Below are 17,486 nucleotides of genomic sequence, written 5' to 3'. Positions count from 1 at the left end.
CTGAACCTGCAGGGCACTTTGATGCGTTTTCTGACAAGAGGTAAAAATTCAGGAGTTCAGCGGAACACTTCAGTTCATTTTCTTGAAGACCTTAAAGGCTCACATTTCCACTGTATCAATGACACTTCCATACACATGCACGAACACCATTAACTAAAAATAACTGTCTAATATTAGTCACCGCATGACTTCACTTATGCAAATACAAAGGAAATAAATCCTGTAGAGATTTATCATCAAATCAACAATGACTAGCAGTATAAAAGCAACAGCCACTGCATAGCATTAAGCCACACATGGCATATCTACGTTGCAGTAGACTTTGTTACAATGATGAATTTCAGGTTGATTTTTTTTTCCCTTTGTGGTGAGGAAAAAAAAGATGGAAAGGATTTGTCTTGTTTTGGCTTGATTGCTATTACTGTCCTCACAGCTTTACCGCAGTCTTTTGCACATTAGTAGTGAGCAAATGAAGGTGCAGGCATGCAGGACAATACAAAAGACAACTCTCCATTCATTGTAAGCAAATTTTTAACTGTAGTTCTCTCTGTAAACGTATACTTGCCTAAAATATGGAACCTCTAACTATAATAAATATTATTACATCCAAGTACAGAATGATCCAGAAAACTCAGAATTTAAGCTTCCTAATCATCTTTCCTTCAATTGACAAACCTCTAGAGGTCTCATGGATTTTACACTTAAGAGTTACCAAAGCTCTCAAAATGAGAGTACATATAGTGCAAATTGTAAAAAAAACCAAACAAACCCAGAGAGGAAGAAACATAAAACTCCACAGAATGGCAGACGAACATGAAAAGAGTCTGCACAACAGACTGCTTCTGAAAATACCTTTCCCAAACAATCGTAACTTTGGTTAATCTTTCAAAAACAGTAAAGTTCTTAAAAAGAGTTGTGCTATATATAATCAATATCACCCTAAGTCCCTCAATCACACATATAATTTAGTAATATTGCATTCCAGTCAATCTTAAGATCTCTGCCTATTTTTTGCAGAGATACAACCGATCTGGTAAGTTTAGTTTGAAATCATGGCAGGAAGATGGTCACACCACTACAGATAAATTTCAGTGAAACCTACTGTCAAACAAAAATGGAAACATTAAAGAACCATATGAGAATACACAAAACTGATGTTTGCTGTTCCATTTATTCTTAACTTTAACAATTAGCATTACATTTTTGTATTCTAACAAAGGCAAACACCATTTTCAGTAAAATTGCTATGAACAGACTTGTTCGATTTATTGTAATTTTTTTATTCCTCTCCAATCAAAAAATGTCTATCACTTTACAAAGATGCAAAAAGGCACTGAGAAGATGTGTTCACCTGGAATTGCAGCTCCAAAATGAACAAGAAAAAAAACACACCTTCCCAGTAAGTGTTTTTATCTCTTTGCCATAAGATGATTTCAACAGCTTCTCCTAAACTCAAAATATTGTAGTGTTAACCCAACAGTATGAAAAGGGACAAAAGAGATACACTTCCTTACTGCAGTACTATTTACAGAGACTCTGGAACTGTAATACAGGACTTCTTGGCTATGGTCACTGAAATGGTGCTTTTACCTCTATTGCATGTTGAAACTGTTCATGTTCCCTCTGTAACTGTTCTGCCTCCTGCAAAGAGCTAGCAGTGATAAGCCCAGCATTTAACATTGACTCCCCATTTCGGATCCAGCCCAAAACCTGTAGGAAAAGAGAAGACTGAAATATGCAATTCCACTGCCAACCAGCAAGAAAAGCATCATTGCTAGGGACAAAAACACTTAGGGTCAGATGTAGTACTGGAATTCAGGACTAAATAATGTATTAATTATATATTTACAATGAATTATATATTCAATAAACACAGCAAATGACGTTCACTATAATTTCACTTAGTGGACAACTCCTATCTTTCAGTCAACTACTACAGGCTTGTGATTTCAGTTTATACTCTGAACAAGATTGTGTTTCTGAATACCATTTTTGTCACCTGGAAAACAGGAACAAGTTACAAGCAGTATTTGCCTTAGAGCCAGTGTCAGTAATATAAATTGAGGACACGCAGCTTAGTAAAAAGTAAGCAAATAATTTTTAATATTAAATGAGAAAAATGTGACCACTGAGTGTCTTCTAATTGCTTAAAGATTTTTTGTTTTCAGGATGTGCATTCTTTGACATGTTCACTGACACCAGAAGAGTCCTTGGGTGGGGAAAAGCCTAAGGAGGCCACCTAGTGCATTCCTTATCAACAGCAGGAACATGCAACCTTAAGGCCCCTCCCAAAAGATCTGTGCCTTGTTCATTATTCAAGACTCCAATAACGTATATCCCACACTCTCACCAGACATTTTTATCACCATAAGTCTTCTTTCTAATGTCTAACACTTAACATATCTCCTTTAATTTCAGCTCATTTTGTTTTTCCTGCCCATGACAGACAAAACCACCCCAAACATTTTCTCCCCAAAGCATCAGCTTTGTTTTTCTCTCTCCTCTCTCCCTCAAGAACATTACTGGATTCCCCCCTCTAGGCTCCTCTTCCCTTGTTGACCCCAGTCTCTTCAACCTCTCCCACGTGAAGTTAGCCGCCTGATTTTTCTCACTGCTCGTTTACGAGCTCTCTCCAGTTGATAACCATCACTTTGATCAAAATCTTTCAAATACTGAGTAATGCTGGGCATAATTCAGGTTATTCACTGTCATCTGTACAACATTTCTATGGAACTGCTGCCCAGCCAGAAATCACTCCTGTTCAGCTGATTATTCCTGCCAGTACATCATGCTCTGTATTTGTCACTAATAAAATTCATAACCTTCTTGCAGCACAATTCTCCCATACATTGAGATCATTCTGAACTGTAATCCAGTGTCTTCTGATGAACTGAAATCCCTTTTCCAGCTTCTTTTGCCTTTATCTTCAAATTTAAAAGCATAATCTCTACTCTAATATTTAGATATTCTGACTGAAAACATGAATTAGTATCCAAATACAGACAGACTTCTACAGATCTTTTTTTAATTTTGAAATCAGTTTTCCAATACAGTGAGTCTTTTAATAACTTTTGTTACTGAATGTGGTTTTCCAGCAAGTTATCATTCATGGTAATGTAGTCTCATATGACATTCTCATAGTAAGCTAGAGCCAGGTAGACTGAACTAAACTATTTTAAAAGCTTTAATAGAAGGAAGGTCTATGTCATCTGCTTTTTCAGATGACCTGTTACCTTTGTTAGGAAGAAACAGGATTTATCAAGGGGAAGCTATACTTAACTAATCTATGTTAGCCTTTTCTCCTCTCCTCGTCACTGTTCAGGTTTAATAATCTACTTGATTCAGTATTTTTCCTGGGAATTATGTTAAACTAGCTGGCCTATAATCCTCCCTTAGTTAATCCTTTCCCACTTTTGAGAAGTAGATGTTGAGTTCCAGGCCTCCAGAATCTTATCCAATCTCCAGAAGTTTGGAGAAGATAAGCACTAATGTCTATGACATTATTTCAGGCAGTTTTCTAGGTATTCTGCGGTGAATTCATTTGGGCCCAGTTGGTTTGAAAATAACCAGTTTAAGCATACTTTCTCTAACCTTTTCCTACAAATTGATTTTAGACCTTTAACCACTGGTAATAATTATATTAACTACCAAATCACACTTAGCTCTTAACACTAAATACTCTTATCTAGTGATCCACATAAGACACTACTATTAATGCTACTGCACCAGGTTATTACTAAGTGAATCTGGATGACATGACCGTAATTACAGACTGAAAACATGGGCGGAAACCAGGCAAAGGACCTATAAAACACAAATCCTTCAAAACAAAGGCACATGTGGTCTACATTCAAAGTATACTCTAATGTGTCTTTCACAGCTTGAAGCAACTGGGGTCTAGCCATCTTGACACAACATCCATTCCCTCAAATCTGCATCACAATCTCACCTTTTGTCTTACAATTATCCAGACTGCAATATTGTTGTATTAGTAATGCAGTTTTTCCCACTTCTGCCTGCACAACGAATTGCTAGCAAGATTTTTTTTCCCCTGATAGCGTGTATTTGAATTCTTCTATGCAGCGTAGATGTGGAACATGATAGCAGCTCCCAGACGTACACCTGGGTGGGTGCACATTCTGCTCCTCTGGGGAGAAAGCGCTGGGTCAGGTGGAGCCTTGAGGGGGGAAGACGGCTCTGGTCTCCTGCGGCCAGGAGACACTTTCAGATCACAGTGTGGGGCAGGCAAAAGGGACCATGAAAGGAGTTGGGAGTCTCCAGGTTGTGAAGACACCTGGTGGTTGTTAACACTCAAGGGAGCAAGCCCAGGCCTAGGGAGCAGGCCTCAGGAGCAAGAAAAAGGGAAACTTCTGAGGGAACCAGATGGGTCCAACAGACTGTAGACAGAAACTATACTTGGAGGAAAGGATTTGTCTGTTAGAACATGGGGGGGCAGAAAATTTTTTTAAATCCCTTTTTTATTTCTATTTTGTCTTACGAAAGCAGTTCTAAGCTCCCTCTCTACCTTACAAAATAATTCTTTCAGATATAGTGTAATGAAACACACCTTCTTAGGGTGTCCTGGTTTCAGCTGGGATAGAGTTAAATTTCTTCCTCGTGCTGTGTTTTGGATTTAATATGAGAAGAAGGTTGATAACACACTGACCTTTTCAGTTGTTGCTAAGTACCCTGCCAAGGACAGCTCTCATACTACCAAGCAGAGGATGGGAGGGAGCATAATCAGGACAGCTAGCCCAGCTGGCCAATGAGGTATTCCATATCATGTGACATCATGCTCAGTATATAAATGGTAGGCATGTTCCAGGAAGTAGCGATCGCTACTTGGTTATTGGTCAGCGCGGGTGATGAGCAATTGCATTGTGCATCACTCATTTTGTATATTCTATCATTATTATTTTCCCTTTTCTGTTCTATTAAACTGTCCTTATCTCAACCCACGAGTTTTCCTCACTCTTACCCTTCCAATTCTCTCCCCATCCCACTGAGGGGGTGGGGAGTGAGCGAGCGGCTGCGTGGTATTTGGCTGCCTGCCAGGTTAAACGATGACACAGGGTTAAAATACATTTAGCCTTCTCCAGAGAATTTATGATAAAGGAGAATCCTTAAGCAGCACCAACTCAAAGCTCTTCTTGACTTGGCATCCCATCACACTCAGCGGAGACAGCTAGCACAGAACTTGCCATTCCAAACACACTGATTTGCCCTCCTGTTTGCTGCAGGTTAGGGTGCAAGTGCAGAAGCTGGTGGAACTCACAGGAGGAAAGTTGCCAGCAGCACTTTCCCCTTCCCTCTGCTCTGATGCAAGGGGAAAACATAAGCCCTAGCAAATAGCGAGCCTGTTCTTTTTCCAGGGCTGCTGCCTTCCAGTGTTTGTTGGCATGTTCCCATCACCTCACTATTTGGGTGGACAACATTCCCCATCTTTCCCCTCCCAGCCTTCAGCAGGCTAGAAAAGCATTAGCAGAGCATCAGCAAAACTGTGGAAACGAAACAGAGTCTGGGACACTTGAAAGGGTCAAGCACGTAGTTCTATAGATAAATGCCTGATTTAAGATTAGTTTCTCTGACAGATTTTTCACTCTAACTAAACATGATCACAAGACACACCTGCTTCAGCCTGCTGTCCTAGCTACGTTTTCATATCCATATGGCACTACACGGAATGCCAGGATACTCTTCCTGCGTAGTATTTTGGGACAATCAGAGCTCAAGCACTGGACTGTGTTTGAACCAAGCTAAAAGATCTGCATGTGAGAACAGAAGGCTGCTCAAGGTACTCTTGAAGGTACAAGCTTGTAGCTGGTACAAGTATCTGTACACTGTTGTACAGATATGAATATATAGGTATATACCCAAGAACATACACCATGATTTGAGCAGCAGACAATATTGCACTGAAAAGGCTTAATGAGTATAGTAAAACCAATGCATTTTGGAGCTTGGTAGAGATTTTGACATGCTGCATGTTAAGTAAAGCAAAGCATTCATTCTACAAAGTGAGTACGTGAGGGCAACTGCAGCAATACATAATCCAAGCAGCTATATTTTAGGTGAGGGGAAAAAAAAGTTTGTCTGGCAAACTTGCAAGTGGAGTTCTGGTTGAGACAGATATTCTCTGAACTATTTCTCTGCCCCTACCTACTCATATGTCCCTGCCCTGCATAAAATGGTCACATTTTCCTTTCCATGTTGTTTTTTCCACGTACAGCTGTCCCTTTTTATTTCAGTAAGCATCCTCTTCCCCCTACCTGCTGAGGTTTTCCTACACTGCAATCTTCTATATGGTTTTGCCCTTTCTGCACCTATTACATATCAAGTTGGCAAGGAAATTCTTTGCAGGTTTTCTTCAAACCTCTGTTTGTCTTATGGCCCTTCTGCATCCTCCTAGTCCTGAGGCTTGTTCTACAGAACTTCAATGCCACAAAGCAGAACTGATACAGTAGTTAAGGGAGAAGCAACACTGGATGTTTTCATTTGCTTTCTGTGCTTATTTGATAAGATTCACTAAACGCAAAGTTTCACTACCTAGTACTGAAAAGATTCCTTGCAAGTATTTGACTAAAAAACTAAGCCAGGAGACAGTTTGCTGGTCTCCATTACAGTACTCAGAGATGAACCCTATGGAAAAATTCCTGCAGTGTTCCAGTCTAACCTTTTCACATGACTACAAGCCATTATATATTTTTTTTTATATATGTGAAAATACAACAGCAGTAATGTCAGTTTGGCAGGAAAAATACAAATGGAAATCCTGTTAAAATCCTTGCTATGGAGACAGTATCCCATCCACATAATAAGTATGCTTACACCCAGTTCATCAACATTAAATCTGGCAGAAAATCACAGTAATTAAACTAGAAAACCATGTATTCACTGCTTTAGGCAACAAAATACAAACAAAACAGACTGAAGAGGAGGTTTACCGTGTCATTTTACTCTCAGGTAAAGCACCTGCTGTGACCTGCTGAGCTATGAAGTTTTTCCCAGTGCAGAAGAAACAGGAGAAGATCATGCTTCCTGATATTTAGTAAAAACTAAAATAAATCAGATGTGGTTTTCTGAAAAGGCAACTGAAATCACAAAACTAAAATTTACTAGCCCCAAAGCATTCCAAAGGGGATCAAAAGAAATCCTATGAGACAATATAACATTCAGTTTTAGTTCCATTCAATTTTTAGGCCTTCAGGCCTAAATACTTCAGGGAGGTATTGCAGGTTAATCTGTACAATGAAAATCTGGAAATGGAGTTTGTAATACACAAACATTCTGTCAGCTACATGTTCATGTAAGTTTGATTGAAAATTCACATCTATTATGGCATTTAATTCAACATAAAATTCCACTTGATAGAGATGCATACTAGGAATACAAAAAGAATCAATTTTTTCTCCAAAATCCCAGTCTACTTAAAAAAAAAGTCAGCTGGCTAGGACAGTATACTACCTATATCTTTATTTTAAGATGAAATCATTTTTTCCAGTGCTTCCTTAAAAATCTAAACTTGAGCTTCAGTTTCAGTCAGGGCTATCAGTGGTTCGGGAATGTTACAAGATCTTACAGAATGACCTACAAATCACATACTAAGTGCAACATGGATATTCATCTACAATCCATGATGTTCATCATCTGCTTGTATCTGCCAAAATACAGAACACTTGTTCTGCAGACACAAGTTTTGAACATATGTCTCTTTCTTGTCACATTTAACTTGCATACAAACAAAGCTAATGGAGCAAGGTGCGTACTTTATTGTGGGAACATGCAATATAAAGAACTATTTAATAGTGTGTCTTTGCAATATTACCCAAGTGCTATATTCTGTCCTGTAACTGAATATTATTTCAGTATCATGGGAATTAACAATTTCTTTTTCTTACTAACCCATCCCATCCTAACCCACTGATGTACCGCAAAGGGATGAGAGTGCCTCAGCTGGCATTCACATTCCTTCTTTTCATTTTTTCTTTCCTTTGCAAATGTCCATGCTTTTTCTTCATCCTCAAGACAGTATGCAACTGAGTACAGAATCTATCCCGATCTGTAATGATTTTATCTCAACCATTACTCACATGAAAGGAGTCGTTTGTAATTTGCATTTACGAATATGACAAGTGCTCAGACGGATACAGGATAGTTCAGGAGAGTATGCAAAGGCTTGAACTAGAAGATCATATATTTGATTATCGTATATTTGATTAACGTGTAGATTGCACTGACAGCAGACACTACCAGTTCCTTGCATTCCTTGAATTCAAGGCCACACAGAAACTTTGGGTCTGCTACTACAGAGTAACCAAATGCAAATGCTGCCTGGAAATCCTTTGGGAACCTTCTATGCACCTCTCCTATGCTAACTGGACCCCTTTTATATTACTTTGCAACTTAGGAGTTCTCATTCAGAGTCTCATGAGGGAGATGAATTTTTGTAAGAGCTCATGACAAACAGAAAAAGGACAAGTTGCATTGGGAGCCATTATGGGACATACTAATATGACAGACTCTAGTAGACTTCTGTGATGCTACCAAGTGCGAGCAAGATCAAAAACACCTTTCTAGTGTTTTGTTTGTTTGTTTTTTAAACTTTCACCTACTTCAGTGGCTTTGCTCACAGCATCTCAAAATCACCAGAAGTTTAGGTGTTTATCAGATAAGGACCTCAAAACTTGCCACTTTATTGCCAGGAAAAGCAAAACGTCATTTTTCTTCTGGAAAGTAAACCCTGCTGATATTATGTAATCAGCATTTGTAGATGTATTAGGTCAGCATTCAGGGAATACCACTGAACATTTTTATTAACCACCATACAGATGATAAAAGTATGGATTATTTAACATAAATTCAAATTGCTCTACACTTCAAATACTTGAGTTGCATCCAGGTAGAAATATGGACTGCTCACGCAAATGATAAACCACAAAATTAAGAGAGGACGAAGTTTCATAGGTGCTCAATTCCAAATCCACCCCCCTCTCCAAACAGAAGCTTTTATACAGCAGAAGTTAATTTTCCATCTCTGTTTATAGGAACAGACCTCTCCAAGAGGTGCGGAAAAGCTCGAGGGGGGCCGTCACCCCCACGGGGGGCAGAGCCCAGGCGTACCTGCTTGACTTCAGCCTGCAGGTGCCGCAGCTGCACACACTGCTCCAGGTGCTTGCGGTGCTGCTCAGCGGCCAAGTCCAGCTCCTGCTGCTTCTCGTGGAGGAACTCCAGCAGATCCTGGACGCGAGTGGCCATGTCTACGTCTCTGTCACAAAGCAGCTCAACACCTGCAATCAGCCAGTCACTTATAAAGGACTTACAAGCCTTCTGAAGACAGAGAGCCCGTTTCCACTGTTTTACACTTACTTTTCCAGTTCCTTCTCAAAGTACAACTTAATCTTGGAGCATTTCCTGAATGAGCACAGTTTTTGCACTCTTTAAAAATGCAATATTATTAACTTTTTTTTTTAAAAGAAGCCTGAGATTTACCCTAGGTGACTGTACACAGTTAAAAACATCAAGTGAAGGGGCATAAGAAACAAAAAAGGAAGACATATTACTTGAAAGCTGAAAATTTTGGCTTGAGTGCATTGCTCCAATTAACTATAAAATTAACTCCCTGCTATTTACTCTAATTTTACTGACTTCCTGAGTGGAATCCCCTTCTTAAAAACCTAAATATTTTCAGGTGTTGCCAACTTTTAAATAAGAATTACATGCCATAATGTCAGCATATTCTCATGAATGCTATCAAATGATTTGAGTATAAAGGGAAAAAAAAAAATGTCCACGTCTCCAGTTTACAGTTAACCAGCCTCTCTGTCATTTCCACACATCCCATGGAGAGACAACTGGATAATTCTAATAAAGCCACTGCCCGGAATAGCATGAAGGAGCCATCTTACCGGATGCCTGCACTTCATTGACATACTGCAGCAGATCCTGCCCTTGGTGGATGACATCAAAGGTCAAGTTATTCATGGTCAGGGCTTTGTCTGCATGATGCTGGAGCCTCTGTTCTGCTATTGTAAGATCTTCAGTGTCAAAGTCATTCATCTGCTGAGAGAGCTCATCATTCCAAGACTCGAGATCTGAAATTATCTGTGGGAAAAAGGAGGAAGACAATGTTCACTTACTCATTAGATGATGTATGTTTATTTCGAATGTTGCACTTACAATGGAGGTCAGGAACTCGAGTTGCTCATTGTTAACTGACTTCACTGATCAGGTTCAACATGGGTTTTAAAGAAGAATAATCTCTTTGAGAACCACAACAGCTCTCTTTCAACCAGTGCTTGCAACACTATGGGTACCCTTCCCTTCTTTAAGGTACTCCCTCACCAACACATCGCTTGTAAAACAGGTGAAATTCAAATGTTTTTATCTTCACTTTTAGAGGAAAATGTTGATCTAAAACATCTTTTCAACTCTTTAGACTGCACCAAATAATAATTCACACATCAAGTGCCAGCTTAGCTTTCAACTACATCAGTTTTGAGCTCCTTTACAAAAAAAACAGCTCTACCCCTTTGTGAGCACCTTCGACTTTTGCCAGACAACTGAGAAGCCCTACTTGTCACAAAAGGCAGGGTACTTAGTGAGTGGAGCAAAACTAAAAAGTATTACTTTATTACAGTATTACTGTAACATCAGAGTTAAATTTACTTGCTGAAATCATTCAGCTGCACTTCAGTTTACACTTCAAATCTGGATTTTACTCTCAGCCACAAGATGTCCAAAAAAGGGTAGCTAAGAAAGTATTTTTTAACACATGTACCACAACAGTAAGTCCTCCTTGTCTATGCACACAAGTGCATTTTTCGTACCATATTCCAGAACCTAGCTGAAATGTAAAATACTCCTTTTAATTAGGATACAAAACTGTTAAGTCTAACAGATAATGCTTGCAATCCCCATTGATCGAAGTGGGTTGAGTTCTTATGGCACAGGTTTGATGCATCACCTACTTACTTCAAACAAGTCTGTCTGACACACTTATCCCTCTGTAATAAATTTTTTTTCATAATTTTCGGCAGAGTTTTGCCACAAACTACTGCAGTTCATTGGGAAAGCAGAATTATAGATAAATAACCAAGCATGGCTTAGCTCCAGAGTCCTATGATTTCAGTAGGACAAACTGATGTGAATGGTGCTAAATGACAGGAAAACACCTATTTATGCAGCCAGACACAGCAAAAAGAGGATCTGACTAAACGGGCATTAGCAACAAAGTAGCTGGCTGCATAAATATTTAACCAAACTCATTTGTCGTCAGCAAAAGGAATATGCGACTATGCTTTCCAAGTGGTTGATCAAAGCTGTGAAGTTACCGAGAGAGTCAAACTACAAGAGAAATTCCAGGAAAACAAGCCTTGTAGAAAAAACAGAATTGAGGAGAAAGCAAAATTAAATCATCTGTATAAATGTTCTGTAGTAACCTACAATCTTTCTTCAAGGGTTGTTTCCATTCTGCTCACATGGACCATAAAAAATGGACGCATCAAGCAATTATTTTTAAACTGTGGCATTTGTGCATTTACTTCCTGTTTTAAAGCTGTTCTGCAAAAATTTTACTTGATTCACTAAGTATCCAAGTTTTGCATCATGCCATGATGGGAGATACCAAACAATTAGGATAGCTATTTGCAATCCTTAATTCTGATCAGCTAGCTCTACCCAAGTGAGAACAGGCAGAAACTCATGTTTCAGGAATAACACTGAAAACAGAAAAGCTGATGGACAAACGATGCAGAAAGATATACAGGACAAGGCCTTTAGCTACTGCTGAAAGCTTCTTTCATCTCTCTTCCATGGGCTCTGAACATTACACACACAATCTATTCATACATTATGAGTGGTTTCCCCTCTCAACACACACACAGGCTTCCCCTCCCACAAAATCCTTCACAACTTCCCTTTACTTCCCTTTTACTTGGTCCATGCCCAACATGTCTCTTCGCCTCTCTCTACTCTTCATCTCCTTTTAACCGACCTGAAATATTTCAGAAACTTCAAGTCTTCCTGACAGTCCAGCCTGAGAACCTGCTTACTTCCAGCTAACCCCCTTTTTCTGCTCTCAAGCACCTCAGACCTGCTCTTCCCAGCTCATCTTCAAAACTCTGTGTTCATTCACTACCAAAAGCAGTGGTCACATTTGTTTCTTCAAACCACCCACTGCACTATGGCAGTTCTCACAAATCAGATTTACCATCTTATTTTCATCCAGTTCAGTTAACAACATTTGTAAGTTATCCTCAAGAAGTAACTGTAGCTAGACTTGGTCAAACTGAAAAATCTGAGCATTAAAAGAAGGTTGTGAAACTTCACCATCAAAACATCATCTTTCACCATCTTTCTAAACGCCATTAAAAAGTGGATTAAGATTTAACGTGGCACATTTGTGCCACTGTTATAAAAACAAAGCCAGTCCCCCTCCCTTCATTACAGACATCAAAACCTTACCTCTCTTACTATCAAATTGAGTGGAAATAAAGTAATAAACACCATAAGCTCACAATGGGAGATTGCTATGGCTAAGCGTCAGTATTTTTATAATAATGGAATGGTTTAAGTAGATTATAGTCACTATGTCCTCTCAGACTATCCTGAGATTCACTGTACCTGATATAAAAGACAGGTAGTTTTAAGAAGTCAACAGCATGTGTCACCTCAGCCAAGAGGTTTCAGTGATACTGCCTCCAAAGAACGACAGTAAGAATCATAACTTCTTCCCCTGTTATTTCATGCAATCTTGAGGTTAAGATCATGGCCCACACATTGTTTAAAGTAGTCTGAAACACTGTACAAGAGCAAGACATTCCCTGCACCCTTCAAAAGACCAGAAAGCCCACGATTCAAATAAAAAAATAATGCCAGCATGGTCCCACATTCATTCAAAAGACAAGAAGTCACTGCACATCACAGCTGGGGTTCCTAGCAAGGGCAGTAATCCTTACACTTTTTCAGCAGTAACTGGGTGGGCTCAAGGTGATCTATTTCAGCCATTGCACCCACCGTGCAAATCTGAAACACACTGAGGGCAGAGTTAAAACAGAAATAACATGCATTAGGCGCTCTTTGTCCACACTCTTCAGGGCTTCCCCTGAAGTTCTGCTTTACAAGCAACACTTTTAGAGTGAGCCGGCTCCTATTTTGTTTTTAAAGTTTTGTAAAGACAATTAGCATTAAACAAACAGAACAAAGGTGAATGACTAATAGACATCTAAAGTAACTGAATCACAAATTAATACCGCTCTCAGGAAATGGACAACCCATATCAAACACAGGATAACTACTTACCATAGCATGTGTTCAAGAAGTTACAAGTGTAGAGTCTGAGCTGCCTGACATTCCTAGGTTTTAACAAATGTAAAAGTAACACTGACAGGACACAAGGCCCCGTATAACACAGAAAGGATGCCGACTCTTTCACACAGAGTGGGAAAGAAATAAAGAACCACAAGTCTCTTCTCAGAAGGGTCTAACTAGCATTCCTTGTACCAGCTGAGTGCTAACCAGGACCTGGAAAATATTATGTGCTGGGGAGAAAGAAAAAGGTAAAATGGGAAAGGGAGAAGAGTTAGGTCTCGGTGATCCAGTACTTTGCATCCTTGCTTTTTCAGCTGTATGACTTAACAGGCATCTTGTAAGTACTGTCCAAAAATAGAGTAGAGATAAAGCTGCGAGTTGAAAAGTGTGTGGTATGCTTTGTGTGGAGCCCTCACACAGGCCTCGAGGCATTTAAGTTACAGACAAGCAAAAATGCACAGACACAGATGAGACACACATTTCAGGCTGCATACATTGCCACCAGCGTTACCTAGCCACTGGCTAGGTCCATACACATCTTCCTTATGCTACTAATCACCCTAGCAAGGGACTCTTCACATACATTTTGCTCCTTCTTGCCTTTAGTTAATACAGGTGTTCACAACAGAGTCCTTCAAATAGCTCATGACCAATAGTACTTAAAAGCCTACCGAGGATAGAGAAAGTCAAGTTTATATGCCAAGAGCAAGGGGCAAAACAGAGACAGTGCTGCAGTTACAGCAATTTCAGAAGAGCAGGAGAATCTGGAAAGTTGCAGGATAAAAGACAGCAACTAAAAGAAACAGAGTATTTTGTCACCAAATAACAAGGGAAGAGTAAGGACAAAAGGAGGAGCACAAACCCTGCCAGCAATTCTCACCACTATCCCCAGAAGCACAGCTGCACGGTATGATCCTGCAGTGCTAGGAGAACCCTTTGACCCATTTTACCCTGTGTAATTTTGCAAGCAGTAAGACAAGCTAGAAACACTACTTGCCTTCCAGAAAAACTGTCCTCACAGGATGCTCCCCTGAACGAACTGCCCCTGCAGCCAAGTCTTAATTGACTGAGCCAGTCATACAAAATCTGGCACAAAGGAGGGGGTCAAAACAAGGTCTGCAAGTTCCTAGCTGGCATCTGGCTCCTCCTCACTATCATGTTACTTCAGCTGAGCTTCTGCTTTCAAACAACTGACCTGGAACTGGTCCCTGCATTTTCTTCCCGGAAGTTTCCGAACAGATGTCTGCCTTCGGGGAGAGGGAAAAGAGAAGCATGCTTTGCTGAGAAAGCAAAGAGAGGACATGGTACAGAGACAGAAAAGCAATCAACATTTTGCTGAAGATGCTCTGCAGCCAGGGTAATTTTGTTCCTGGAGGGCTCCTTGGCAATCTTGAATAAGCATGATTTTTGTTTCTGAGCCATATAAACAAAATACACCAACTCTTTCAACAAGGTAATTGGTATTTTGCTTTATGTTTTACATGCCAAAATATAAAGCACACCAAGTGTCAGCTTCAGAAAAAGCAAGACTTGTCAAAAAAGCAAGACCACTGCAAAATCGTATGGCCATCACCAAACAACATACACATAAGTACTACTACCTATAAGATGCTATCCTGTACTGAAGGACTAGAACACATCTGCAAAACAGGGCTTCTGCAACCAGTCTTCTGCTATTGTAGAATACTGGTTTAGGTAACCTACAGCAGAAAGCAATCACCTTAATCATGAACTTCACTCAAACCTTTAACCTAATTCTTCCATTTATTTTCTTGGTATATGGCTTGCCCCCCATGTCTGCCATTTCCTCAATAAAAGTGTTCTGAGAACATCACACAGACCCCACTGAGCACTGCAGATCACTTCTGCAGAGACTGTAAAATTGCTGACAATCCTATAAAAGGGGATACCTTCTATGTTCCTCCATGTATACCAGTCATCCAACTAATTATTACAATCACCATTCTGCCAAGCCTTTCCTTGCATATTCAAGACAGCTACTTTCACATAATCAAAGTAGCAAACTCCCTGCAGACTAGTTTCACCTCCTCAGTGTGAACTGCAAAACAGAGAACCTTCTTAGTCTTCCTTTATACCAGAGTTGTTATTACTGTAGAGCACACACTCTCACTTCCTCTACGGGCACGGATCAAGGAATTGTGTATGCCTATTCCTGCATTGCTCCGAACAACGTGCTTAGCTAAACCAGACTTCAAAATGAATATCTAATCCTGATTTTAAGGGAAAAAAAAAAAAAAAAGAGAAGCTATCACTTTTGCCAACTGCCTCTTTGCCCTTACGCTGTTCATACCTAACTAACAGTTGCATCCTTTACTATGTACAAGCAAAGGGGTAAAATTATCACTGTAACTCCCGTTTTCCAGAGTCTCGAGATTAAGTCATTTATATACTCAAACAGGATCATTTACCAGTGTATAACCCTGAACCTTCTGAGGCACCAACTCAGTTTCAGTCACTGTGTACAGCGCTAGTGGTTCTACAGAAGTCATATGGTCAACTTAGCTGAAGATTTATAATGCAATTCTATTAACCTAAGCTCCATGCGGGGTTTCATGTCCCTGCACACAAAGAGAAACTTTCCAACAGATAAGCTGTAACCCTCCTCCAAGATTTGGATAGACCCAAAACTTCTTGAAGTTTTGCAGGGGTGTGGAACTACCCCTGCTTTTGCATTACTTTCAGAGGTGGAAAAGAATCTTATTTTAAAAAAAGACACACAGACAGCCCGTACAACATCCCCAAAGATTAAAACAGAATTCCAAACACCACTTGTAGCTGTCAACTGAAAAAAAGACTGCTGAATTGGAAAAGAAAGAAGAGGGGCGTTACTACAAAGCAACAGTTTAGAGGGTTTGTACTAAACCATCTTGCAAGTTTTACTCATGTTAACTGTAAGCACACTAGTTATATCAAGGTAGCTTGATATTCAAACCAAACTTACCAGATGAAGCAACTGGTACACTATGATTTTACAAGACACTTGCTTAAAGATGCACTGGGAGCCAATCAGAGCTGGAGTTAATATCAAAAAGCTCAGCTCAGCACTCTCCTGACACTTTCATGTACAAGACAAAAGCCTTAGTTCAGGTAAGAACTAAGTCTATCAGCCATTTGAGCCACATGCCAATGCAACTACACAACCATCTCAGCATAAACGTTCCTACACGAGAGGAGAAGTAAGTGCAGTGCAACTCCAAGAGCAGACACTCACATCTATTGCGTCTCTTTCAAATATGCGGAGCTGCAGAAACAGCTCAAGCTTGATCTTGCGTTCTTGAAAAAGCTCCTCCATCTGAGATTGGGCTTCATCCAACTGCTGCAGGACTGTCTCTATGTGGTTGATCGAGCTGTTATGGGGGGTCTTGTTACTAGAAATGGCAGAATCCCTATTCAAAGCAGAGAGAAGGGGAAGAGGGGGGAAGGGAGGGAAGAAAAAAAGACTATTATTGAGAAAAAAAAAAAACCACCCATACAATTTGGATGCTATACATGACCACAAAATGTAAGACTGTTTCAGATAAGGTCAGTGCAAGTCATATTACATGAAAGCTAAGTCTGTACATCTTCGTTAATAAAAGTCCAAATTATGTTTTAGTACTTGAAGAAGCATTAGGAAATTAGATTACTTTCACTTTTTGACTAATTCTACATTTAAGGACATTCTGTTTACAGGAAGAAAAAAATTTAAAATCAGAGACAAATCCTTATATTGTAAAAAGGAAGTGGCATATGATAACTATTTACTTTACTGAACCTTCCTGGCTATGAAAAAAAACCAAAATTAGGTAATAATAAAAAAAAATTACTTAATCTTTTACTTTAGTATAAAGCCTGCAAATTCAGATATGATAATATCGGCTCCTGCAGCAAAGGGAACATGTACCAGTGCAGCTGGGGCCCAAATTTATTTAGATTGTTACTGAATGAAATGGACTGCAAACTTACTCATCAGTCTGCAAAACAATTTCAAGTGTCTCTTTATAAAAAGGCTGCTGCTCAGAACTCAAAACGCTGTGGAGCCCTGCATGTCAGACTACAAAGACACACGATTGCTCCTATCACAAAGGTAGCTTATGTAAACAAAATCTCCTTCTTGTGGAGGTAGTGTTTATAAGCTGAGCTTCCTGTAAATAGAGGGTTAGAGACCATCAGTACAG

General features: G+C 39.6%; 1 protein-coding gene across 1 annotated transcript in view; it reads right to left on the bottom strand.

Annotated features, from left to right (window-relative positions):
* The window catches only part of LOC104082894 (triple functional domain protein-like), a gene marked incomplete at both ends in the record, with an annotated part of 53,332 nt that overhangs the window by 19,408 nt on the left and 16,438 nt on the right, over positions 1–17,486 (bottom strand). The window contains 5 exon segments of the mRNA XM_009586163.1: positions 3–30; positions 1,591–1,710; positions 9,121–9,287; positions 9,906–10,101; positions 16,541–16,715. Coding sequence (XP_009584458.1) covers positions 3–30; positions 1,591–1,710; positions 9,121–9,287; positions 9,906–10,101; positions 16,541–16,715 — 686 coding nt within the window.

The sequence above is a fragment of the Fulmarus glacialis genome, unplaced genomic scaffold (assembly GCF_000690835.1).
Source record: "Fulmarus glacialis isolate BGI_N327 unplaced genomic scaffold, ASM69083v1 scaffold33429, whole genome shotgun sequence".
Lineage (NCBI taxonomy): Eukaryota > Metazoa > Chordata > Aves > Procellariiformes > Procellariidae > Fulmarus > Fulmarus glacialis.
This window is presented reverse-complemented; position numbering and strand designations above follow the sequence as displayed.